At 38.1% G+C, this 25,789-nt stretch overlaps 2 protein-coding genes, 2 long non-coding RNA genes and 1 pseudogene across 5 annotated transcripts; 3 read left to right on the top strand and 2 right to left on the bottom strand.

The window, feature by feature from the left end:
- Positions 1–575: 575 nt before the first annotated feature.
- LOC103424557 (pre-mRNA-splicing factor ATP-dependent RNA helicase DEAH1-like) lies at positions 576–4,746 on the bottom strand (annotated as a pseudogene).
- Positions 4,747–7,271: 2,525 nt separating this feature from the next.
- LOC103415291 (uncharacterized) lies at positions 7,272–10,671 on the top strand. Of its 2 annotated transcripts, none has more exons than XR_003768526.2 (8): positions 7,272–7,478; positions 7,566–7,656; positions 8,737–8,799; positions 9,423–9,492; positions 9,943–10,011; positions 10,093–10,146; positions 10,269–10,390; positions 10,534–10,671. It is a non-coding gene; the product is annotated as an uncharacterized lncRNA (long non-coding RNA). The 2 variants fall into 2 exon arrangements; XR_003768527.2 differs by having other exon boundaries at positions 7,290–7,478; positions 7,559–7,656.
- A 3,805-nt stretch (positions 10,672–14,476) lies between these two features.
- LOC108175301 (uncharacterized) lies at positions 14,477–15,194 on the bottom strand. The gene is made up of 2 exons (XR_003768302.2): positions 15,044–15,194; positions 14,477–14,959 (listed from the first exon to the last, which is right to left on the bottom strand). It is a non-coding gene; the product is annotated as an uncharacterized lncRNA (long non-coding RNA).
- Positions 15,195–15,966: 772 nt separating this feature from the next.
- LOC103415290 (plant intracellular Ras-group-related LRR protein 7) lies at positions 15,967–19,817 on the top strand. Its single transcript, XM_008353636.4, has 10 exons — positions 15,967–16,295; positions 16,965–17,034; positions 17,255–17,301; positions 17,771–17,879; positions 18,008–18,093; positions 18,325–18,415; positions 18,550–18,635; positions 18,727–18,813; positions 18,904–19,041; positions 19,531–19,817. Exons 1-9 carry the CDS (start codon positions 16,197–16,199, stop codon positions 19,012–19,014), a joined length of 786 nt encoding a protein of 261 aa, XP_008351858.3. The 5' UTR covers positions 15,967–16,196; the 3' UTR covers positions 19,015–19,041; positions 19,531–19,817.
- Positions 19,818–20,821: 1,004 nt separating this feature from the next.
- On the top strand, positions 20,822–24,602 carry LOC103455401 (uncharacterized). The gene is made up of 3 exons (XM_008394984.4): positions 20,822–21,538; positions 22,345–22,492; positions 22,819–24,602. The coding sequence occupies exons 2-3, from the start codon at positions 22,351–22,353 to the stop codon at positions 24,210–24,212; spliced, it is 1,536 nt and encodes a 511-aa protein (XP_008393206.2). The 5' UTR covers positions 20,822–21,538; positions 22,345–22,350; the 3' UTR covers positions 24,213–24,602.
- The last annotated feature ends 1,187 nt before the right edge of the window (positions 24,603–25,789 follow it).

Genomic DNA, 25,789 nt, shown 5'->3' with positions numbered 1-25,789 from the left:
CTGTCTTATGATTCACAAACACCAGATTGAACTCAAAGCGTGCCTTGTGAAATACAAGAATCGAACTTAATGAAATACGAGTCTGAAATCCGCCAACCAATGGGCCACCCCATGGTGATTAACAACCAATATTTGTTTGAATTAGGCGAAGTGGCCGAATCTCAGGAGTCTACACATTGTGTGGAACCTTAACAGACTTTGTAGCCTCCGACCTTTAACTTAGGCAGGAATTTAATTAAATTAAAGTCAAAGGTCAACCACAATTAGGCAGAAGTAGAAAACCAGAGGTCACGTTGAAAGAGAAAACAACTTGCATACACAGATCCACTCAGGACGCAAAGTCACGATATATCAAACCAGTCATATAATGTCATGCAGGAAAATTAGGATTTGGATCCTCTCCTGAGCTCAGCCTGTTGAGCAAATCACACAGGCTACAATTATTATAACTTTTAGAGAAGTTCCCTGTTTGTATTCCTGAGAGTATATATGTGATCAAAGCATTCTCGTCTACCTCGAACTAAATCGTAACCTGACTAAGAACATCCTCGGATTCTCCTGTAAACACAGTACCGTGACTACGAAAGGATCCATCTCTATAAATGCCCGAGTCGTTAGAGTGTCAACTACCTGATAAAGTACACAGTTTAGTACACAAAATTGTACTTACAGGCTTCGACAAGCCACCGGTGATGTATATATACAGTTCTTCAAATTCTCAGCCTCCTTGCGCGCGCCCTTCTCCACGAGGCATTTTCTTTGACGTTGCTGCCATTGATAAAAATAATTCAGCAATTTGAACAATCGAATGATATCCGATATACGAATAAGACTGTAGAGAGAGAGAGAGAGAGATCGTACAATCTTCAACATCCTTCAGTTGGTAATAATGCGGAGCAATTTCCACTAACCACTCCCGCTTTAATTCCGTCACCTGCTATTTAATTTATAGGCTTTAGCCGTAATGCAAACAACGTATACGAAATATCAATCATGCAAATGAAAGGTAAAGGGGACAGATAGCTGTCTCATATATTCCTTGGTCGTAAGTACCAATTCATGGTATATAACCCATCTCGGATGCACCTGAAGAGAAATAAAAATAAATACGTAATCAAGCAATGCATCAGATGAAATCTGTCGTCCAAATACAATAAGATGCATAAAAATTCCCTTAACGGTCATCCAAATTATACAAAATCCTAGGGATTTTCGGTAATTGTTATCATGTACATGTGTTCAGATGCAGAATAATGTGTTAGGAATATAACATAGCATGAGTGAGATGATATTGTGATCCAAAAGACTAAGTTCATACGGAAAGCAACAAAAAGGACAATGCAATTCCTCCTTACCTGTGACAGCCCTGAGCTTGGGTGTCTATGGACAGTCGGCGGACGTTTGACTGTTCTATAAGATCCATTCTTTTGAAGCTTTGCGGAATGAGGGAAGAAGCCTGATAAAAATAGCAACCAATACAGTTTAATTCAACAATCAACACATGTAAAATGAACAAGGATTTCGTTTTTTAAATCATTACAGCTAACAGTATTGGCATATTTACCAGATGTAATGGCCTTCTTTATAGTCTCGTTATCACTCATATTTGAAACCAGCTCAATCTCCACCCTCTCCAAGAGTCCCTCATTCCGCAAAGCTTCAAAGTATGAACTTTGAAATATGAACTTTACCATTTCCCATCCCCCATCCCCCAAGTCCCAAAGTCATGGTTTAAAGGCCTAAACATCAGACATGTTCACTAAAGGGAATATGGAAACAAAACTATATAGTAAAAGAAGATGAAACTATACCTTAAGCAATGCAATGTGATCTCCGAGGTTCCCCGTGTGAAAATTCAACCGTGCATTGTCGGCATGGACTTGCTTGTCCTTTGGACGGTAAAAGATTGAATTACCAATGGAAAGCATGGCAGCAATGGAAATAATCTCGTCTGAACACTTGTACTTATCAGAAGCAACTATCATCTTAGGTAGCATGGGGTCAAGTGGAAACTACGCCATCCTTCGACCAACTTTAGTCAAATCACCTACCTTATTTAATGCACTTAGTGCAAATAAAAGTTCCAGGGCTTTTAGCAATGCTTCAGATGGTGGAGGGTCCATAAAATCAAAATGTAACAAGTCATGAATACCAAGGCTCTTCAACGAAAGCACAACATTTGCCAGATTAGTCCTCTGCACTTCTGGTACTGTGTTATCGTCCAAATCATTGTAATAATTGTAGGCAGTATATAAGCGGTAGCACTTTCCAGGACCTGTTCGACCAGATCGACCTGCCCTCTGCATTGCTGATGCCTTTGAGGTGGGAGTGATTAGCAACGACTCCATCCCAGTCCTTGGATTATAGGATTTCATCTTGCAAAAACCAGGGTTTGTAGCCTCCTTGGCTAGCTTGGCCATGTTGTGCAGGCAAACCCTAGACCAAAAGCAGGGGTTCTTGGCATCTTCCCTATAGCATAAGAAAACAAACATTAATAATTGAAATGAATTGACATGTTGACAAACATGTAAAGCCATCAACAAAATCTCATGCCAACAGAGACATACACTGTCACATTTAGTTCGCCTTTGTCATCCACAGGGGTGCTCCAAGATGTAAGCCTGATGGTGACATCTGGGGAAGAAGAACCATGACCCTCGTTACCTTGCACTTCCTGCACCCACCGATTCTTTAAGCCTTCAAGGTTCTCTGTAGTTTTATTTGAGCCTCCATAATTTTCCAAGACAACTGCAACAATCTGTATATTAATAGGGAAAAAGAATAATGTCAAGAGGATTTAAGGTAGCATTCGTTCTAGCTGCAACATAAGAATGAGTTCGAGGTGTAAATGAGTGAAGAGTAACACAATCTTAAAACAGAAAAACCAGTGCAGCACTTACACATAATTGTAGCTTGCAATAAAGTTAATAAAAAGAAAGAAGGAAAAGTTAGTCACTTTCCACTAAAGATGGAGGAATATTAAAATAACCACACTAGTTTAAAATCTATACTCTCTGAGATCAATTTTTTGTCCTATTTTAATTGGATTTGTTCTCTCTCCGTAGTTTAGTTTCTGCTAATTGTAACCAGAGGAACACAGTTCATCAAATAATCATTTTCTGATGCGATCTTAATTAAACAATAATCTAAAGCATTTTCAGAATGGATACGGAAAATTTAGACAACAGTAAAAGGGTTGGAAGACTGAGTCACATCACATCCATCAGCACTTTGTGAAAAACAACTGTAGAGAACAACCACATACAAGAGTTTTTTAATCCAGCTATCTTTCTTTGATCTATAAGGATTCCAAGATTTTTAGGTTACTTGTTAGGGTTACTCGTTACTGCATCAGCAAGACTTTTCAGATCCATACGAATTATTAGATTGAATGCAATATTAGGATTTTAATATCATTCGTTATAATGAACGTTCGAAATATGTATTTAATTTATTTTTGCTCAAAAGTACAAGTTTTTTTTTACATTGCTATCATATATTTAATCACTTGGAGCAAACGGAAGACTTGTGCAAAATCGAGTGCAGTGACTTTCTAGGATTCATACAGCCGACCCCACTTAGTGGGATAAGGCTTTGTTATTGTTGTATCGTATATTCATTCAATTCAACCTATAACATTAATTGAAATGGGTAGTGAAAGTTGGCAATCCCTCATATTTGAAATTGGCAATCAAAATGGAGCCCTAGGCTAGTAATGGCTCATAAGTTCATAATTATAAAATGATACTCTGGCAGGTAAAAGATTTTAACCATCTGAAAGATTGTGAAAAGAAAATGGGAACTTCTTGAGGCCCGTCCGGTAACCATTTTGTTTTTAGTTTTTAATTTTCTCTTTGTGTGCTTGAGATATAGGAAAAGTATATGGGGATAAGGTGGGATGAAGAAGTAGAGGAAGGATGGTGGGAGAGATGTATAAGGGAAGGTACACAAAGTGAAACCTAAAAACCAAAACCAAAAACCATTTTAAGCTGTTCTCCCTACAAGATTTTGCTTTCATTCATTGTACTTTATTTCTTACCCACCCTTCTCCATCCCTCCTTTCTCCCCACAACTTTCCTCATATCTCAAGCACAAAATGTGAAAACTAACAACTAAAAATGAAATGATTATCAAAACGTCCGGCAGGTGTTAATAGTTGATAGTTAATGCAAAATTTTAAAGCATAGATTTTAATTTATCGTTGAGGTCAACTAGAACTATACAAAGATTACTTGAAAGTTTGGAACAAGATTTAAGAAACTTTGAATGTACTTACGCTATCGAACTCGACTGATATATGAGACTGAGAGTTCTCACCCATAAACCAAACCTACAAAATAAAATTTAGAAAACTCAGTTTGCATTAGAGATATAGGTTCTGAGCATTGAGAAAACATGTTATGAATGGCATAAATTTCTAACAGAGATATATCAGTCATGGTAAAGGGGACAAATTTGCTAAGTTCAAGAAAAAGAGAGACAAAAAAAACAAAAAAAAAACAAAAAAGATCGAACCAAAGTGTAATAAGCATCTCCCATAGCATGTTTCATTTTGAATTTTGAATTTCACATATTGCTAAGGTGTAGTGTCAAATTTATAACAGAAACAATATGAAAAGGGTACCATTGAAGAAAGGGCTTGGAGTGCAGCTGAACGTAGATTACTTGCCCTTTCATCTTCCCCCGGCTCTTGAGCTATCTGACAGAGTTTTGGAATAAAGCCTTCTAAGTTGAACGTATAAGTTCCATCCGCCCACAAGCACAAATAAACAGAGAGCTTAAGTGTGTGTGTGTGTGTGTGTGAGAGAGAGAGAGAGAGAGAGAGAGAGAGAGAGAGAGAGAGGTTGTTGTTGGTAGATTTCTGCAATGTTATACGTTGCCAGAATGTGGATTACTTCCTCGTATTCAAACATATCATTCGAACTGAATAGTCTGAATTCACAGAATCAGACACTAGGGTTTGAAGTGTTTTTTAAAGTTTGGACCTTAGAGCTCAACTCTAAGCCCTAAATGAGACCATCTTAAAAGCAAATTTTCACTCTGTTTGAATGGTCAATAGACTCAATGCTGCTATTTGAAAAGTGTGGGGTCTCAACTCATAATAGGTGAATTAAGTGAATACAAGTATGTATATGTTTATAAAGCAACATAGAACTAAGTTTTGTTTTGGAGTCTATAGCATGGTTAAAACAATGATAAAAGGTTGATCCCTTTTGAATGGCAATAAGTCAATTGAGACACAATCATATGACAAGCTTTTTCATCACAATCATAACCAGATAGCGATTATAAAAGCTCTCATAGGCTTATTTTAAGCTCTCATGCAGAAAAAAATGTCGTCTTTTGTCACTTTAAACAGAAAAGGAAGATAAGAATCGGGCTAAACATCAATAAGAAGATCTCAGTGGTCTTAGTATTTTCTAAACATCCATTACCTCAACTTATTTAAAAATATTTTGAAATATGGTGTTATTGAATAACCTGCACCCATGCTACCAAGCTTTTTTTTTTTTTTCAAGCATTGATTCAAATTGGCCATATTCCAATTTTCAACCATGTTATTCCGAATCCTACACATCTTACAAAACCAAAAAAATATTCAAAACATATACATAATTTAAAAAAAAAAATATAGGCCAAAAAAAATGGCTAATACCTTTTTCAAATAGGTGGTAATCACTTGTAACAGGAACAAACATATGGCAGCAACTGTAAAACATTCACTCAAAAAGGGACAATGATTGTCTACCCTCCTACTTCTGGTGCCTTTCTGTTTGTGTGGTCACGGTTAAGTCACGTCAACATTTTGTATTACTATTCAATTTTGTCTTATTATCTTTATAAAAAATTAATATAAAATGTTGACGTTGCTTAAACGTGACCACACAAAATAGGAGGGCACGCGAGGACACGAAAGTGAGAGGGCATGCAATCCTTGTCCCTCAAAAAGAGTCAGTGGAATCAGATACAGAACATGCAAGCACTCATAACTTGTTATTATTATTATTATTATTATATATAGCTAGGGTTTGTATGGTATATGGATTTATTCATGGCTTTTATTGAATCGGAGGGCTGAGATTTGTTTGTGCGTGCATGGACAGTAGGGAGATGAGTGTAGTACGATAGAGGCCAACTGTAGATGTGGAGGGAGGAAGACTAAATCGGCTCGGGAATGTGGAAAAATAGCCAAAGGTTGAACCTTGAATTGAATTTTAGTCCAAAATTTGACGTGAAAATACTACATCATCCTTTTTTAACTAAAACAATTACAAAATTATTTCTTCTTCATCAATTTTTGGTTGAAATTCTTTTCATCTTTTTATCATTGCATCATCTTCTTCCTCTGCAATTTTTTTTTTCTCCTTTCTCGTTGTCAGCAACCCAATCACAAGCCATTAGTCATCCCTATCCATTTTCTGTCTCTTCTTCTCTTTGCATATGTTCGTCAACTCTCAGATTCAGACACTCAAAGTTTGAGAGTCTTCCTCCAGTGCACTGTGCATCGATTCTCCCTGAAATCAGGTAAATATGGGAATTAATTTAGGGTTTGTGAAGTTTAATTTTCGAATTCTAGATTAGGGTTTGTGAAATTTTATTTTCGAATTCTTGAAATTTTGGTTTCACAGATTCTATTTAATTGATCTAATGGTTCTTGGGTTTTTGCAGATTGGACCATCTTTGACTCTTGAGATTCAAAGTATTTGTGAAGATTCTGGTTCAATGCAGTAGGAATAAGGCAGAAGCTAGTTGAGAGAATTTCCGGCATTTTTGTATAAGATTTGAGACGTAAGATTCTTCCCCTTTTTTCTCTGCTTCAAAGTTTTAATTCTGTCCAATTCGATAATTTACAATATAGATGGGTTGCTTTAAAGTTCCAAAATCTCGGTGGTTTTCTGTTTTGTCTTAATTGATATATGAAGTGCAGTAGGGAGGGAGGGAATGAGTATCATGAGTAGATTATATAAGCTTAGTTTGTTTGAAGAGGAATAAGGCAGAAGCTAGTTGAGAGAATTTTCGGCATTTTTGTATAAGATTTGAGGCTTAAAGTGTAACACCCGCCTCCTAATTATAAAGATATATGTATGTAATTACCTCAAAACATTTTAAATATATCAATTTTGTCCCATTTTATCTACCCAATCAGAAAATGGATTCCTTTCTTTCTCACTCTGCCACGTGGCAGCATCCCCCGCACTCACCTCACTTCTCTCTCTTTCCCCCCGTGAACTCCCTTCTTTCTTCTTCTTTTCTGTTTTTCTTTTCTTTTCTTTCTTCTGTCTGTCCCTCTCGGCTCTCTCTCGGCTCTCGCTTCTCTGCACCGCAGCAAGCACACACACGCACCCATTGCACCGCAGCAAGGAAGACCCATCACCTTCATCACCTCGTCCTGCTCTCACTCTCTTTCTCCCTCTCGTTCCCGCGACCCCAGAAACCGAAAAAAGGGACTCCGGCGAGATTTTTCAATCTCCGGTTAGGTGAGCCCCTAACTATCTCTTTTTCGTCCTTGAATCTTGTGGGTTGTGGTTTAATTGGTTTTATTTCGTGAAATTTGGAGGTTATAGGACGAAATCGAAGCCGGGTGTAAGCACACCCAACTCCGGCGACCTCGGGGGTTATTCCGGCCATCTCCGGTCGTTCCACGACGAAAGGAAGGTATATAAATACTCCCCTCGTCTTGCTCTTCGTTGTGGTACCTTGATCGAAGTCTAGGGTTGTGTGTGGAAGTCGGCCGGAGCTGTGAAGCTCCGGTGGTGGTGCTCCGGTGAGGCCAGGCCGGTTCCTATAGCAAGAGCGCCTTAGGCCCGTGTGGTGAGGGAGCCCAAGCCCTAGCCCATTTGTATCCTTTTAATTGTTTTTAGTTTATTTGTTATTGTTTTAGGACCCAAAGGCCTTCGGGCCATTATGTTTAGGGCCCGTAGCCCTCTAGCCCAACCCAAAAACCTTTTTAAGGTTTTTATTTAATTTTAATTTCTGTTTTAGGAAATAAGGCCTTGGGCCAATTATAAAGTGGGCTTTCAGCCCTTTTCCCAAAACCCATTAGCTTTAGATAAAACCCAAAATCCTTAAGGCCTTTCAGCCCAACCCAATCCAAGCCCAATCTGGCTTTGACCTTGACTAGTTGACTCTGACTGTTGACCTAGTCAACGGTCAGAGTTGACTTTGACTTTGACGTTGACATTGACGTTGACTTTGACTTTGATCGATCAACGTTGACTTCTTGAGTTGACTTTTGGGATTTCGTCCAGGACCTCTCCTAGGCTAAGGCCCCGTTTGGGATTGAGGTGATTTTAAAAAAAGCCACTGTGAAAAAAAGCTGAGGGTCATTTTTGTGTTTGGTAAACTGAAAAAAAATGGCTTATTTTGGAAGCTGCTGTGAGAATAAGCTGAAAATCAAAGGAAAAGCTGAAGCTGCTATTTGCTGCTTTGAAAAAAAGCCAGTTTTTTCAAAGCACACGGAGCTACAATGCTCCTTTAATGAAAAGACACACTATCATCCTGCTTTTTTTTTCAAAAGCACTTTCACAAAAACGTTTACCAAACACTCTACTGGCTTTATTTCACAGCCGCTTATTCTCACAGCACAGCCGCTTATTCTCACAGCAGCTTTTTTTCAAAGCACAGCAATACCAAACCAGCCATAATTTCGACGTCCTGGATTTGTTTTTGTAGTCCGTTTTCCCAAATTCAATTGTTAAAATAGAGTTTTATTAATTGGACCCTTTATGTGCTTAGGGGCAATTATTGGTGACGTTTTCTTGTTCGTTAGTTTGCGTGGCTCTTCGGCGGCTAAGTACTGTAAGTGGACCCCTTCAAAAGCATGTTTTAATAGTAGAAATGCATACATGAAAGGCGTGATTTAATGATTACGTTTTATGAAACTTTTTGAGATAACATGCTTACTGAGGCTACTTTGAATTATTACTATTTTTCCTATAACCCATGTTCTTATAGAATATCCGATGGATAACGATATGATATTTAGAACATGTTTCGAACACCTCTTTATAGTATAGATGATAGATGACTTTATACTATGAAGTTGTTTTTCAATATATATATGTTCAATGGTTTCGTACTTACCTAGTGGTCCTTTCCGCTACGGGACGTAGGAATAGATTCCGGTCCGTCCCGGGTGACGGTTTGGTGTTGGCATAGGGCCTGGAGTGTGTTTCCTCTGGCTATTTAGCACAGAGACGGGGAGCCGGCATGGGGCCTGGGGGTTATCGGACAATTCACTAGTGATTATTATATATACAAGTTATGAATTTGAGATACTGCACATCATGCTAGGTTTCGGAAAACCTATGTTTTTCATTATATATGTGTTTTCATAAAACCTGGAGGTTAGTATGTTGATAACTGTTTTATTATATTTATATCAAATTGGTCCACTCATGTTTGTTTTGCGCCCCCTTCAGGACTTAGAATCGAGGCGTACAATCCCGGCATCCAGGCACTTCCGCTTCAGTATCTTCGAGTCCTCTCGGTGTAGGACCCATTCTTTGTTCATCTAATTTTATATTATTTTTCTTTAATATTCTAGATTAGATGTGCTCTGAACATGTTCCTTAAATGCATATTCAATAGTCCTGTTATATTTATAAGTCTTATTTACTCCTTATTCTCAGCAATTGCATTCAATAAATGGCTTTCGTCACCCTCGGGTGTCGGCCAACACGTGACCATCCCGATGTCTCGAGGATATCGGGATCGGGGCGTGTCATAAAGAGATCGGTCCTCGGTTTGAATTATTTTTGTACTTTTGGAGTTGTTACTTAATTTATTTTTGTTGCACGCATGTGTAGTAGAATAGGCAGATTGGCAGATTCTAGGATTGGCAGATTGATTATGTTAATGATGAAACTGTTACTTCCTTGCAATGATTTAGGTTATTATTGTATCTTTGCCATCTTACCTCACTCTATCCTTCTCTCCCAGGCTAAAATACAAATTAATGGTTGCTTCCCACCCCCCACAGGAGGTGGGGTTGCTGAAGGCTTCCCAAAGGTATGCTTGTTGGTTTTCTCTTTTTATTTATTTATATTATATGTATGGGTACCATATTTAATCTTAATCATCTTTGTCCAGATGAAACAACATGAAAAGTATGCTAGGGTTGAGGTCCTTAGTCTTCAGAGAAAGGTTTACACCTTCCCTCCCTCCCTTTGGTTTTTATTAACTTCAGCATGATCATTTTGTTCATAATTACTCTTTGTCAGGACCCATATTAAGGGCATACTGAGAGTCTTCAACCTCTTTTTTAGGCTGCAGAGCTTCACGCAAAGATAATCAAGGTGAAGATGTGGACGAACTACACACCCACACCCACACCACACCCACTCCAACATACCCAAAAACAATTGATAACAAGAATTTGGCTAGATAGGTAAAGCAACATTCTTGTTTTTTCTCCTTCCAGATTTGAGGAGTGGAGGTTCCCGTTGGCATTCATTTTTCTTTTCCTTTAATCCTTTTCATCCCTTCCCCATTTGTAAAAAAAAAAAAATAATTCGATCTTCTGGGTTGTAGGCTTGGACCGTCAGAGTGGGAAGTCAGAAGCCCAACTTTATGAATCACGTGGATTGGGGGTCTTTAATGCCACCGTTGAAGTATCAAGGAGATACCAACTCTTATGTTGGGCGTACTCGACAACAACGTGTGCAAAAGCCCTATACTTCGTTGAGACCGGAGAACGTATATCAGTGGACATTAATATCATGATCAAGAGTGCCAAGGACACCATGTCACCAGATGGCATGAATTTGCCTGTGAGTGGCTTCTTAGCAATGACAAAGGGTGCCCTTTGTCAGCAGGGCTGGCCCCCCCAAGGTAAATTTATTTGCATATTCTTCGTAAAAAAATTATTAAATTTTGGATTTTGAATGTTGATAATAAGTTGGTTTTGTTTCCAGGGTAAGGAAGGCTTGTTTTTCTTAGGTGAAGTTAAGAAATTGTTGGGCGAACAAGAGATGAAACAGAAACTTGATTTTGGCCCAATTTGTGCCATTATGGATTGGCATCCATGCATGTTATCGTATGCGAAGGTATTGCCTTGTTACTCTCACTTTTTTTTGAATATTATGAGTGTAAAACTTTAGCTTGTATATGGGTAGGCTCTGACGAAAGTTTAGAGTTTTGGGTTTTTGTATATATTCAAGGTTGGATTTTCTAGGAATTGGACGATAAAAAAGGGCAAGGCTATGAGAATAGTTGAGCTATATTGTGTTGTGCCTTGTCTTTGGTTTAAGAGTGTTGGGTGAATTTTGTGGGGGCTAGTTAATAGAAATGATTGAATAAATGAGAGGTGAGAGAGGTGCGCGAGGTGAGAGAAGTGGTAAAGTGAGCTACATACATGTCTCTAGAGATTTCAAAGTCGAGCAAAAAGGTCTTCATTTTGAAGATGGGGATGCCATTTGTCTTACACTGCGCTTGGTGTTGAAATAATTCTGATAGAATTCTCTCTTTTAAACAGTTTCAGGAGAACATTGAACCCCCAATGCCTTATGGGATTGAGTTATACACTAAATACGCGTGCGAGAATGAAGGGAAGGCTGTGATCAAGAGTTGTTAATTTTGTGGCTATGGATACGGCTTGCATCAGGTCTGCATAGCCACATCCATAGCCACAAAAGTCACAACTCTTGATCACAACCTTCCCTTCATTCTCGCACGCGTATTTAGTGCATAAGGCAGTGGGGGTACAATGGTCTCCTGAAATTGTTTAAACGAGAGAATTCTATTAGAATTATTTCAACACCAAGCGCATTGTAAGACAAATGGCATCCCCATCTTCAAAATGAAGACCTTTTGCTCGACTTTGAAATCTCTAGAGACATGTCTGTAGCTCACTTTACCACGTCTCTCACCTCTCATTTATTCACGCATTTCTATTACCTAGCCCCCACAAAATTCACCCAACACTCTTAAATCAAAGACAAGGCACAATATAGCTCAACTATTCCTAAAGTCTTGCCCTTTTTTATCGTCTAACTCCTAGAAAATCCACAACCTTGAATATATACAAAAACCCAAATCTCTAAACTTTCATTAGAGCCTACCCATATACAAGTTAAAGTTTTACACTAATAATATTCAAAAAAGAGAGAGTAACAAGGCAATACCTTCACATACGATAGCATGCATGGATGCCAATCCATAATGGGCCAAAATCAAGTGCATTTTTCATCTCTTGTTCGCCCAACAATTTCTTAACTTCTTCCTTACCTTGGAAACAAAACCAACTTATTATCAACATCCAAAATTTAATAATTTATTTTACGAAGAATATGCAAATAGATTTACCTTGGGGGCCAGCCCTGCTGACAAAGGGCACCCTTTGCCATTGCTAAGAAGCCACTCTCAGGAAAATTCGTGCCATCTGGTGACATGGTGTCCTTGGAACTCTCGATCATGCTAGTAATGTCCACTGATATGTGCTTTCCGGTCTCAATGAAGCATAGGGCCTTTGCACACGTTGTTGTCGAGTACGCCAAACCATAAGTTGGTATCTCCCTGATACTTCAACGGTGGCATTAAAGACCCCCAATCCACATGATTCACAAAGTTGGGCTTCTGACTTCCCATTCTGATGGTCCAAGCTTACAACCCAGAAGATCAAATTCTTTTTTTTTTTTTCAAATGGGGAAGGGATTAAAGGAAAAGAAAAATGAATGCTAACGGTAACCTCCACTCCTCAAATCTGAAAGAAGAAAAAACAAGAATGTTGCTTTACCTTTCTAGCCAAATTTTTGTTATCAATTGTTTTTGGGTGTGTAGTTCGTCCACATCTTCACCTTGCTTATCTTTGTGTGAAGCTCTACAGCCTAAAAAAGAGGTTGAAGACTGTCAGTATGCCCTTAATATGGGTCCTGACAGAGTGTAATTATGAACAAAATGATCATGCTGAAGGTAATAAAAACCAGAAGGAAGGTGCAAACCTTTCTCTGAAGACTAAGGACCTCAGCCCTAGCATAATCTTCATGTTGTTTCATCTGGACAAAGACAATTAAGATTAAATACGGTACCCATACATATAATATAAATAAAAAGAGAAAACCAACAAGCATACCTTTGGGAAGCTTTCAGTAACGCCGCCTCCTGGGGGGTTGGGAAGCAGCCATTAATTTGTACTTTAGTCTGGGAGAGAATGAGAGTGAGGCAAGATAGCAAAGATACAATAATAACCCAAATCACTGCAAGGAAGTAACAGTTTGGGTGTCTTTTTTTTTCCTTCTTCTTTTTGGGTTTGTATGTGGGTGGGGGGGGGGGGGGATGAATTGGGTTGGGTATTTTTTTTTTCTTTTTTGTCCTTCTTCTTCCTCTTTCTGTCTGGGTTGCAGGAAGGGAAGAGAGAGAAGGGGAGGGACAACTTTCTATTAAAAATGGGAAGAGAGGGGAGAGAGTTTAAAAAAAAATTATTTTTTTAATTTTTAATTATTAAAAATATATTTAATTATTAGTGAGTGGATCTTGCATGTAGTCAGGTCAGCATTTAATAGAAAAACTGACGGATGTATGATATTGACACAAATTGTAAAGATGAGGTATGATATTGTCAATTTTAAAAGATGAGGTATGAAAGTGTTGTGACACTAATAGTTGACGTAGTTTTTTTTGTACTTTACCCTCTTTATTTTGATTGAAAAGAAAGGGTTGCAAGAGGCTGAAAAGACAACTTGATTTACGCTAGATGAAGTTTTGAGATAAAACAAGATTCTGGATATTGAGATCAAGAAACAAGCAGGGCCAAGTCCATGTCAATCAGCCGAAGGCAAACGTAAAATGCTAAGCAGAAGGCACATACTGCTATAAGTTTTCTGTTATACTGGCAAGAAAGGTCACACTGCAAATGGAGAGTGATTTACTTGGAAAACCTCTTATAATCATTGCATGCTTTCATACTTGTACTTTATGATAGGGCGAAACAAACTTGAAGAAATACCAAATTATGGACTTGATGATACCATCCGCTAGGCCCAGAGATAATCTCATTTGGTTCTTGAATGCAGTCCAACCATTCAACACAAAAAAAGCTGCAAAGCCGGGAACATTTGAGCAACTTATTTCGTTATTTTCTGAGTAAATGTTGGGATCCTTATGCATGTGATAATTGTGAAAGATACATGTTGAGCCAATCATCACAAAAGAGCACCAGAGTTGTGTATTGTGAAAGATACATGTTGAGCCAATCATCACAAAAGAGCACCAGAGTTGTGTATGCTTCGTATTCTGGGTACTCTTGGAGATCCGAATACCAAAGGATGATAGAACAAGTCAGGGGACTAAGCTAGAAAATCTGAGATGTTACCTTATACTAGACACAATGATAATCTGATACGGAAAACAAAACAGGGCTGATAGATTAACTAATATCTAATTACCACATAATCAATCTTCTTAATTATGATTAATTCCTTCTAAGCACGCTTCGTAATTCATATTTAATTTCACTAAATCAGATTTCTGCAAGAAATTTAGTACCTGAACTTTGGAAAAAATTCATTAAAGGGAAAAACCACGAGAACAACCGTTTCTAATACTGTCAAAACTAAAAGCATTTAGAGCAATAGAGGGTAAGCCATGATCCCAAATGTGAGGAGTCTCAACCGAAAGACCCAAGTGAGCTAAGGCATCCGCGACAAATTTGCCTCCCTGGCAGATATGGTTCCACGCCACTTGACTAAAAGGAGCAAGCAATACCACGTGCATCCTCAATGATGGTTCTAATCTTCCAAGGAACCTCCCAATTTCTTTGAACCGCCTCAATAACAAGCTTGGAGTCTCCCTCTTATCATCACCTTTTGGAGGCCCTTGGACCGAGCAAACTTGAATCCTTCTTTTTAAGCCCATCGCTTCAGCAAACGAAATAGTGACCCCATCAAGATTGAAGGCACCCGCATCCACAACTTGGCCCATCATATTTACCCTTCTCTTTTCTTCCTCTCTGTGCAATCAGCTGCAGCATTGCACTACGTTAAAACAGCAATTACCCTGAGAAACAAAAACAGAATACTATATTACAAAAGTTCAAAGGCTTAACCTCATCATTGTCATCTTCTTGACTCAAAATCTTCTTCCTATACCGCTTCTTATGGGAATCTGGTTTCCTTGACTCTGAAACAACAGGAACAGATGATCTACCTCCATCATCGTCGTCGTCACCATCTGCATCCAAAAGAGCATATGTCTTCGAGCAACGTCATTAGCTTATCGGATACCCACGTCTTCAGATTACTCTCGCTTCCCATTTTTACTGCTTTGGACAACACAATCGTTCTCAATATACATGAACAAAAAACAACGGCGAAACATTAAATCCGGGAAAAAGTCGAAAATTAGAGCATGACATTTGAGCTAATTCAATTTAACACCAATTCAAGAGAATTCAAATTTTTTTACACTAATTCAAGCTGCTTAAGCTAAAAAGCAATGAAATTTCAATGCAATAATTGTAAATTTAAACAAAAAGGATCACATTGGAACCCTAACTACTGCTTCCTGCTAGGGTACTTGAATTAATCGAGAGAACTCACGATTTAAACAAAGAATTTCCGGCGTTTGTTTGCTTGGCAGGGAAGGGGATGGACTTTATATAAGAACGCTATGCGGGGATTCGCACGTGAAGTAATTAACACTTATTTGCACGTGAAGTAATTAACACTTTATACAAGAAGGAATTAACACATTTGCATATTTTAGCCAAAGCCCATGATCCAAATTTGGGCCGACCCGAAAAGTTTGATCCAACGCCCGTTTAAAAACTCGCGCGAAGTCCGCCTCAAAAGCGCCAAAAATTCCAAAGAACGAAATTAAATTATTAAATTCCATTTTATCATTAATCAAAAGTCCTGATCACCTGTAGTAACAACCACACTAACCCATGGAAAACCCAATAAGCGTAAGCCACGTGGGTAAAAGACACGGTTTTTCGATGCCAGAAAAAGGTACAACAAGTCGTTGAAAACGACGACTTCTTCTTCATCTTCTTCTTCATCTTCTTGGCCTCAATAGCTTCGGAGCTTTCGGGAGCTTGACCACCACCTAAACCTCTCTGCACAAATCTCATTTCTTTCCGTGCAGAGGGGAAACCTAAAAATTTATATACATACATACATATATATATTTATATACAAATCGATTTATTGAAAATTTTTTTTATTAATTTTTTGTGAGATTAATTTGGTGGTGGCGAGATGGGTTGCAATACAAGCAAAAACGTGGATTCGAAAGCAAGTCGGGCCGCCCGGTGGCGATCCACCGGCATTGTTGGCCTCCGTGATTCCAAATTGAAGGCAATTTCTCTCTCAATTTCTGCCTATATATATATATATATATATATATATATATATATATATGTGTGTGTGTGTGTGAGCGCGCGCGCGTACATTGGTTGTATTATTGGGATGCGTGATTGAATTTGTGGTTATTTTTTTTATTTTTATAATTGTTGTAATTTGAATTATTCGGTGTGAAATGTTGGGGAGGTGGGTGGAGTGAATTGATTAATTTTGATGAAGTTGCTTCATTTGATAATTTGCATTTTCCATTTGTGGTTTTGTGATTACAAATTGAATACGGAAATTGCGATAAAGTTAAAATCTTTTCTTGTGGGGTGCTGTTGATTGAGGTGTTTCGAATATGTTCTTGTTCGAATGTTGATTGAAGTCGAAAGAGAGCTCCAAGTTTACATGGAGATGTTTTCTATTTGTGTTGTTGGTGTATTCAGTTTAAGTATCTGACATGGTTTCTCTTTAGTCTTTCGGTTTAGCGAGTCAAGCAGTATTTGACAATGTGATATATACTGTATCGTGCATAAACGCATAGTTTCGGGTTCTATCTATGCATTTTAGACAATAAACACAAAGCACTGCAAAGCTGGTGATGTACTGATTGGTTACTTTCTATCATGTGTGTGCGTGCATTCGAGGCAATGTACTGATTGGTTACTTTCTCTGGAACAGACATTTCCAGATGAAGTTCTTGACCTGGACAAGTCCATACGTACTCTTGATCTAACACACAATAAAATAGGTAATGTTCTATTCTCCGTGAGGCATGATTAAGTACTTTTACGATGCAGTCTTTTCTAGGAGGCATCTGATTTCCACTTAACTATCTTTAACAAAAAGCTTCATTGAATTAACCCTTAACGATAATGGTTGTTTTCGTGGCTTGGTGTTAAAGGTTTCGATATTTTCAGAACTTAAAGCATATTTGAACATCTAGTTTACTTCTCGTATTCTGCGTGCAGTTGACATTCCTGTGGAGATCAGCAAATTAGCAAACCTGCAGCGACTGGTAAGAATCATGTATTTTTGTCTTTTGTACATGTACTTGTTTCTCTCATTCCTAAATTCATGCTCTACGAGCAATTTGTCGTATATAAATTTTTTAAGACTTCAACTTTTCCCATCTCTATTGAACAGATAAGGATAAATAGATAGTGCACAAATTTTTTTGATGAAAATGGTGGTCCTTTTATTGAAGGTTACTATCACGAGCTGACTGTTGGGTGGGATTCTGTGCTTTCAGATTTGTCAATGAACTGCATAGATTATTCGATTCAGAATATATGAAAATAAAAAGTTGTTTTTCCACAAGAAACCATTAAGCTTTTTATTTTATTTTTATGAACAAATAGCTAAACTAGTTCGCATGAATTAAGTAATCCCTACGTGAGCCAATTTGTTTAATATAAATGTACATTGTTCAATCATACGCTCAGATGATCAGTTGACAGTTGAATTCCATTTGCTCTATTTTTCAGATATTAGCTCATAACCTCATTGACCGACTGCCGATAAATTTGGCAAAACTAGTGTCCCTAAAAGTTATGACACTTGATGGAAATCGAGTTACTACCTTGCCTGATGAATGTAATTCTCTTCTCTAAGTAAGATATTGTATGGGACCATTTTTTCTTCAACTGCATGGGACCATTGTTTCTTTCAAATACTTCATCATGGGACGTCTAACTAACAAGTTGTATGTTTCCTATTTCTAGTGGGACAGTTGGTCAGACTTGAGCAGTTATCTATCTCTGGGAATTCATTAGAGTCATTGCCTGAGACTATTGGAAGCTTGCGGAATGTAAGTGCTTTGAGATTTTCCACCTGATTGTCTGTTTTGCTGTTCCTGCAATTAGGAATTTTATGTCTGAGTTAATTGTCAACAGCATTTTGATTTTGCAATTTGGAACTAACGAAAACATTGGAAAATCCATCAATGAGAATCTGAATTCCGCTTTTACTTTTTTTGAACATCAAACATTTAGCATTCCTTGTGAAAATCCAGGATCTAAAAATGGATTGTTTGATGCAGTTAAAACTTTTAAATTTATCGAAGAACAAATTAAAGTCTCTTCCAGAATCCATAGGAAGTTGCTTCTCTCTGGAAGAATTACAAGCAAATGGTATGTTTAAACTTTTCTGTTATACTCCTAACCGATGTATGTTTTATATGTGACTGTTTTCCTTCTCTATGTGGTTATATGGCTGTAAATTTATTATACCACTCACAGCTTCATGATTCTGGATTGCTTTTCAGATAATTCAATTGAAGAACTTCCTGAATCAGTTTGCAACCTTATCCACGTAAAGTCACTTTGCTTGGACAATAATAATGTGAAACAGGTACAGTTTTTACTCATCACAAGTTTCATTTGACTTTCTTAATCTTAACTACATAGAAGATTGACAAGTTGGAGTATTCCTTGTTCGACAGATACCCACTAAGCTGTTGAAAGACTGTAAAGCGCTGCAGAATATTTCCCTTCATGGAAACCCTATTTCCATGGATCAGTTTCAGCAGGTATGCCACATTTTCCAATTTGGTGTTTTACTTATATCCCTTTTTTTTCCAGCAATATATTTGAACATTTACCATGTGATAAAAATCTAGATGGAAGGATTCCAAGAGTTTGAAGCGAGGAGGAAGAAGAAGTTCGACAAACAAATTGACTCAAATGTGATGATCAGTTCGAAAGGCCTTGATGAGGGCGTTGATCTTTGAGCGTATGGCAATGACATTCCTGAAACAGTAAGTTCTGCTCCGAAATCTCAATGAAGTTCTATTTTTGTACGGCCAAAAAGAGAGGAGTTATTTGTTGGGCGGGTTTAGATTCATGGTTGTGGCCCTCTCATTACTGCTCCTCTGATTTTGCCTAGTACGCTGATTTTTTAAATAAAAATTGACATTTTTCAGACAACATAAGCTTGTTCAAGCTAAATTGCTCATCATTCCCCCGTACACATTAGCTTTTACTGTCCTCATTGTGTTGTTCATGTGATGGCTGTCCGTGTGACTAATTGACTGGAAAAACTACTATCTGGTGCTATCGTAAAACAAATTGATAGTTATGTGTTGAAAAGCGAGATTTTCATGTCTGTTAGTCTTCGACTTCCCTAACTTCAAGACCTCTTTTCGTGTAGTTTTGTGTTTATAATAGCATGTCCGTTCGACATATTTTTTCTTGCTTACTATAACGACTTGCATTTAACTTCTTTTTTGTAACCGATCGGATGACAGATGCTAACGAGAGTCAAAGCCATTCAAATGCGAATGAGGGGTGGTTTCTTCGCTGCTGTAAATTCAGATGACCAATTCTTGTAGCTTCGGATGGACAACGTTAGAACGACCTTGTTATTTCTGATCACTCTTGGATACTATTTTCTTCAGTGCTTGACAGTCTTTGGCAAGCTTGTATATGAAAGGGTTTGGTTACACTTACACATTTGAACTGTAAAATGTTACATCTGTTGATACAATATGGAAAAGTGAATATAATGAGAACATCGAATCCAATTTCTTATTAATTTTTAATACATCGATATATTTACATTATCAATTCCATTTAATGAAAGTGTATTTCGATGAATCTAATTTTTTATTTTTTTTATTTTTGACAAACGATGGTGTTAGTAGGTTAAATTTTTAGGTGGGGATCGTTGAAGATCAATCTGCAACAGAGTATATAGGCATCATGCTTTCCACTATTGCTGTAAAGCTCCATCTGCAAATTTACAAACAAAAACTACCAGCAAATAGAAGCCTACATTTTCGGCAAAAATAGAAAAAACCAAATTTTTTTGGTTCGATTTTTGTTGAACAAAAAAAAACCGGAAAAATGAGACGGATTTCATGTTTAACACATGTAGAGCACAACGGGTTAATGTGGGGCGCGACTGTTTGACTCCATAATTAGGACAACCTGCTCAGATATCATGAACAAAGTTGAAGTTTTATCATAAAACTAATTAGTTATACGGTGATTACCCCTACTTACTTATTAGTCAATGGAAGGTTCGTAGTATTCATTTTCAACAAAACCACAAAAATAAAAAACTTGGTATCAATCTCACTACAATCATCCTAATATCCGTATGAGTTGAGCAAAGTGAAAACTGTGTGCCGTTAAACCAACTAATAACGTGAACAAACCACTTTTGAACATTTGTGTGAATGGTAAAATAAAATCCACAATTAATCAACTAAAATCTCAAACCTAATCTTGTATTTAAAATTTCAAACATCCTTTTGTTTTTCTAAAAGACAAAATCACATCACATTCATTCCCATAATTGTATTAATTTCATTGAAAAGCAAAAGTTCTTGGGTCACTTTAGGAAATTGCATTCAAAGCACCAATCAAATCCTCCCGATTTTGCAACCCAAAAAAGTAAGAGACAAATCTCTAGCTTAGTTGTCCACCTGCCACTTTCCTCTAACAACACGCCACGTGTCGCTCTCCCAGCGGCGGTTGAAAAAATCCAAATCACCGCGCGACCCTTCATATACCTCATCCCTATCGCTACTCCCTGCCCGCATCACGAGGGGTATTCTCCGTAATTACGATCACATACTTGTCTCTTTTCGGTATTTCCCTTCTCGGACAAGCCACTTACAAAAAAGCCGAACCCTACGTCGCCCCTTTTCTTCAATCGCCGCCTCTTTTGTCGATCTCGATCATTTCTTCGCCTCGATTCCATCTCCGTTTTTTGTCCCGATCCTGAAATTGATTTCAGATTCGGTCAATTCGTCCTCTCGGCTCTCGATCGATCCCGGTTTTGTCTTCAGCCGTGTTCCCAATCCGATTCTAGGGTTAGGGTTTCAGAAAATATTCGATCTTCTTCTTCGTTTGTAGATCTGACACAAAGGTTTATCGGATCAGCGATTTTTTCGCCTTCCGCTGTAACTTTTTCCGATTCTGTAAATTATTTTGAATTCTTTTCGCGTTTAGGTTTTTTTATTTCTGGGTTTCGATCCGTATATCTACAGTCCTTTGAGGTTCTTTTATAGCTCATCAGCTGTATTTGTTGGTAGATCTGGGTACAATTTCTGGGATTTCGTACAGAATTCAAGATCTAGGGTTAGGGATTTCAAAAATTTGGGGCTTTTCGTGGTTTAGTTAAATTAGGTTGGGGAAAAGTCAGGTTGATTCGATTAAGCTCGGTTTTTCCCTTTGGGTGCGTCAAATCTAAAGCTCCTATCTTCCAATTCAGCCCTCAGCTTCATATCTCGAAGACTTTTCTCTGAGGTATAAACCGAGCTCTTTTGTTTATTTATGATGAAATTGTTAGTTTTTGCATGCTAAATAAATTAAAAAGTTCATTTCTTTTCTTGCTCAATTTTGTGATGTGATATGGGCACCCTGTTTTTTAGCTAAAAGGGGCACCCTTTTGATTAGAAATAAAGCCGCAGGTCATATTTACCAAATTGCCCTCCTTTACCATCAGTGGTGTCTCTTTTGTGTGGAGGGTCTTACATAATTGGCCCCACAACGCCCTTTAAGGATATCAAATATAGTTGTAATTTTCTTACGGAAAGTCAAAATTTTGATGGACTTGTAGTCATATATGGTGTAACTGACAGAGGGAACTATAGTGTCATTGTTAGGGAAATAAATGACTTTCAGAAGTAACCATTTTTAGCGGGAAATGTCCGTGTTTGAGGTATCTGTTTGTGTTTGCTTTGTTTCGGAAGTGCTTAATTTACGTGCGTAATTGCTTCAAACTGTTAAGGATGCGTTTATGTGAATCGAAGCGAGTTGATATAACATGAACTTGTGGTTGTAATGGTATTTGATATGTTTTGGATGAGGTCTTGCTTGTTTTCATTGTAATGAAACTTGTGTTGTGGTGCCCGCCTCTGCTATCCGAGTGATAGAATCATGCAATTGTTGGAAGACCATTTGTGCTTGATTAATTTTAGGTGTGTGTATGTAATAAAAATGTCTCTTGGTGCTTCCCTCTGGATACTTAGAAGCGTAGGTGTAAAATGCTTTTAGGCATTTCTTTTGCATTTTATGATTTGATCTAAGCGTTTGTTATTTCTTTTGTGCAGTTTAATATGGTGCAGAAACGATCACTTGATGATGAGGAAATATTTGTTTCTTTCAAGCACCCAAGACAAGTGGGACATAATAAAGAGCTAGTTTCTTTCTCAGAATCTGTTTTTCCTGGAGATGTTTCTGAGGAACCAGAGACTTTAGGTGAGGGTCTGTGATTTCTAAAAAGTATTATGTGGAACCTCTGGAAGAGGGATAAAATTGTTTTCATGTTTTCTCGTTTGTGCATGCGTCGGATAGTCTGAATGTGTCTGTTTCTGAGTCCACCTTGTCCGGCCCTGTCAATGTTCATGAGTTTTTCTAATTCGATGGATTTTTAATTGTCAAACTCAGTCAAATCATTTTTCACTTCGTTCTCAATTTTGTCTGTAACTAATATGGTCACATAAAAACAGCCTAATGTGATGCTGCTGTTTCCAGTTTACTTTTTGGTTTGAACTCTTGAAAAAAGTTTGATGTTTGATTGGTAGAGAATGGATGTGCAAAAGACAATAATAGAAGTGAAGAGGAGATTTCTGATGACAAATTTTCTGGTCTTCCAAAAGGCGGTGAGGATGTTGAAACCAGCGCACCTAGAAGCTTTACCATATCCTCATGGACCACTAGCAGCAATAGTGGAGAAGATTCTCTGTTTGAAGCATCATTTCATGGGTCCTTTTTCCCTGAGTACTTCAATCATGAACGTTCAATAAGGACCTTGACTCAATTTGAGGATATTTATTCTGTTCTTTTGGATCACCCTCCTCGGAAGTCTGCCTCCATTGGACCAGAGCATCAAGCTGATGTTCCACTGTGGGGTGCACAAGGAGCCCATAATAATTTTGACCTTGAGGATGAGAAACGGCTAATGGGGACTTGTGTAATTCCAATGCCTGATTCTGATACTGAGTTATTTACTGACACGGGTTGCATAGTTGGAAAGGGCAGAATTGATTGCAGCTGTGAAGATGGAGAGTCTGTTAGATGTGTCAGGCAGCACATTTTGGAAGCAAGAGAGAAACTTGTAAAGACCATCGGGCCAAAGAGATTTGAGGAGCTAGGATTTAATGACATGGGAGAGCAAGTGGCACAAACTTGGAGTGAAGAAGAGGAACAACTATTCCACCGGGTTGTCTTCTCAAATCCAACATCTTTGGGCAAGAATTTCTGGGACAAACTTTCAACTGTCTTCCCCTCCAGGACGAAAAAGGAGATTGTCAGTTACTATTTCAATGTCTTTATGCTTAGGAAGAGGGCAGAGCAGAACAGGTATGACCCAATGAATATTGATAGTGACAGTGATGAATGGCAGGGGAGTAATGATTACGGTGAAAATCAACCCTCTGTGACAGAGGATGAGGACTCGGTGGTTGAGTCTCCTGAAGGTAGACGTGTCCCTGGTTATAAGCGAAATTGGAAGGATGATTTGGAAGTGCTCGATGAGGACGATACGGATGAAACTTGTGATGAAAATGTTGATGTGGATATGTTTGGGCGGGGACCTGAGCAAATTTTAGATAGATGCTACGGGTTGGTTGACAACTGCAGTTCCTGTCCCATAGCTCAGCTTCAGGATAAGATTTCCTGGGATGAAAAGGGAGATCAAGAAGTCCAAGATGATTCATGCACGTCCTTTGATGCAGCCGTGGCTGCTTCGCAAGAGAGTCAGCGGAAGTCTGAGAACGTGAATCATTGGTCGGGTAGTTTTAACCGCGGTGACCACGAATTTGTCTTGGAGCCTTGTGATGCCAAAATCTGGGATGCTGGGTATATGACTTGCCCTAAAAACAAGGTTGACTTCTTGCCAACTAGCAACATGATTGAAGAGGTTTTCGGGAAAGAATCATGGAATCACAAAGCAAGGGATGGCAAAAACTTGGGCTAGTGTTGCATGTCCTTCGCCGAGATGGTTTCCGGAAATGTTCATATTCAAGAGGTCCACCTGAAAGTTTTTCCTCCGAAACAGTTTTACTAGAGTCGAGTTTTCCCTGTGTACATTAGATTTCTTGGGAGATGGAAGCTCGCTGTCCCTGTAACATAGTGTAAGGTGATTTGTTGTTTAGGTCTCTCTTTTATTAGCTGGTGTGGAAATGTAAAATTCCCTTCAAACCTTTAGAAGGAGATCCAGAATCGTCATCCTTGTAGGGTTGTCCTGAAAATATACCGATAATGTAAGTGTAACGGTCATCTTCATAGTAAGTTACCGCGATGTAATTTTGAATTATCTTCCTAATGAAAAGTCACCGAGGATTTTATCCCTCATTGTTCATTATAATCTTGTATTGTTATGAAGATGAAATGCAACTTAAGGCGGGGAGTTTAGGTCAGTCGGTTAAGGCAGTGTATTCATCTTGTTGTGTCCGAATTCAAAACCTACTCTACGAGGACATATGAGTGGTTTGTTACTCTATAACACGGTCTGAAAAAGAATTGATGAGTGCTGAGGTGTGATTGCAGCAGCAGAAGAGGAAGATGTTCTCTAACAAAAGCATAGAATGTTTCACTTTCTTGTGCTGATTATTTGAAAATTTGACAACTCCATAACCATCGAACAGCTGATTATCGACCGCAAATACTGTCGGTATTTAGAAATTCTTTGTGCAAGACATCTGACGTTTCTTTTGACAAAAAACGGATTTTGTTTTGACAACACCCTGAATCTAGATCAATTTATGGTGGAATGGAAAGCAATTTCTGTCAAAAAGTAACAGCAAAGCTATTGTGTCTTTTTATATGAGCTAATCTATGATTCCATCACCCACATGGCTTTGGATAAGGGGGGAATATGCAGTGCAGCAGCTAAATACTATGCAGTACACTAAACCAGTAGACCTCTTGCTTAGTGAGCTGAAAAGCAACGAATAAACAAGGTTAAGAACTTAAAGACTGATTAAGTGCTAAACCCAAAGCAGAAGCCCCTTCCAACCAGAATAGTTAGCCAAGTAAGAGGAGTTCTCACATGATGATTTTAAAATGACGCTAACACGAAGAGAGATTGAGCTAACACACATAATGGGTTAGTCATAACTAAATATCGAACTCGATACAATACACTATCGTCATTAATGCGAGTTGAACTATCAGTAAATTGTAATTAGTTTGTATATTCTTTCTTTTTGAAGTCAAATATATTGACTCATTTGAGTATCCCCTAAGCATTGCTGGTGAGTGCTTGATCACTAACACATGCAGCATTATTACTTTTGAAGAAAGATATGCATCTTTATGATTCGTCCATAAATTTATTTATATATATACATATATATATATATATAGAGAGAGAGAGAGAGAGAGAGAGAGAAGCTAGTGGATTTTGTAGTTGCTTCATGATACACAATCACACAGTGGCGTAGACAAAATTTTAGCTCTGAAACACTCTATTGATTTTTGTAAAAATTGCTCTAACATGTAGTGAGCAACCGATTAACATCATTTGAGTATGGTATGGTGTCCTCAAAACTT

This window comes from Malus domestica, chromosome 14 (genome assembly GCF_042453785.1).
Source record: "Malus domestica chromosome 14, GDT2T_hap1".
Lineage (NCBI taxonomy): Eukaryota > Viridiplantae > Streptophyta > Magnoliopsida > Rosales > Rosaceae > Malus > Malus domestica.
This window is presented reverse-complemented; position numbering and strand designations above follow the sequence as displayed.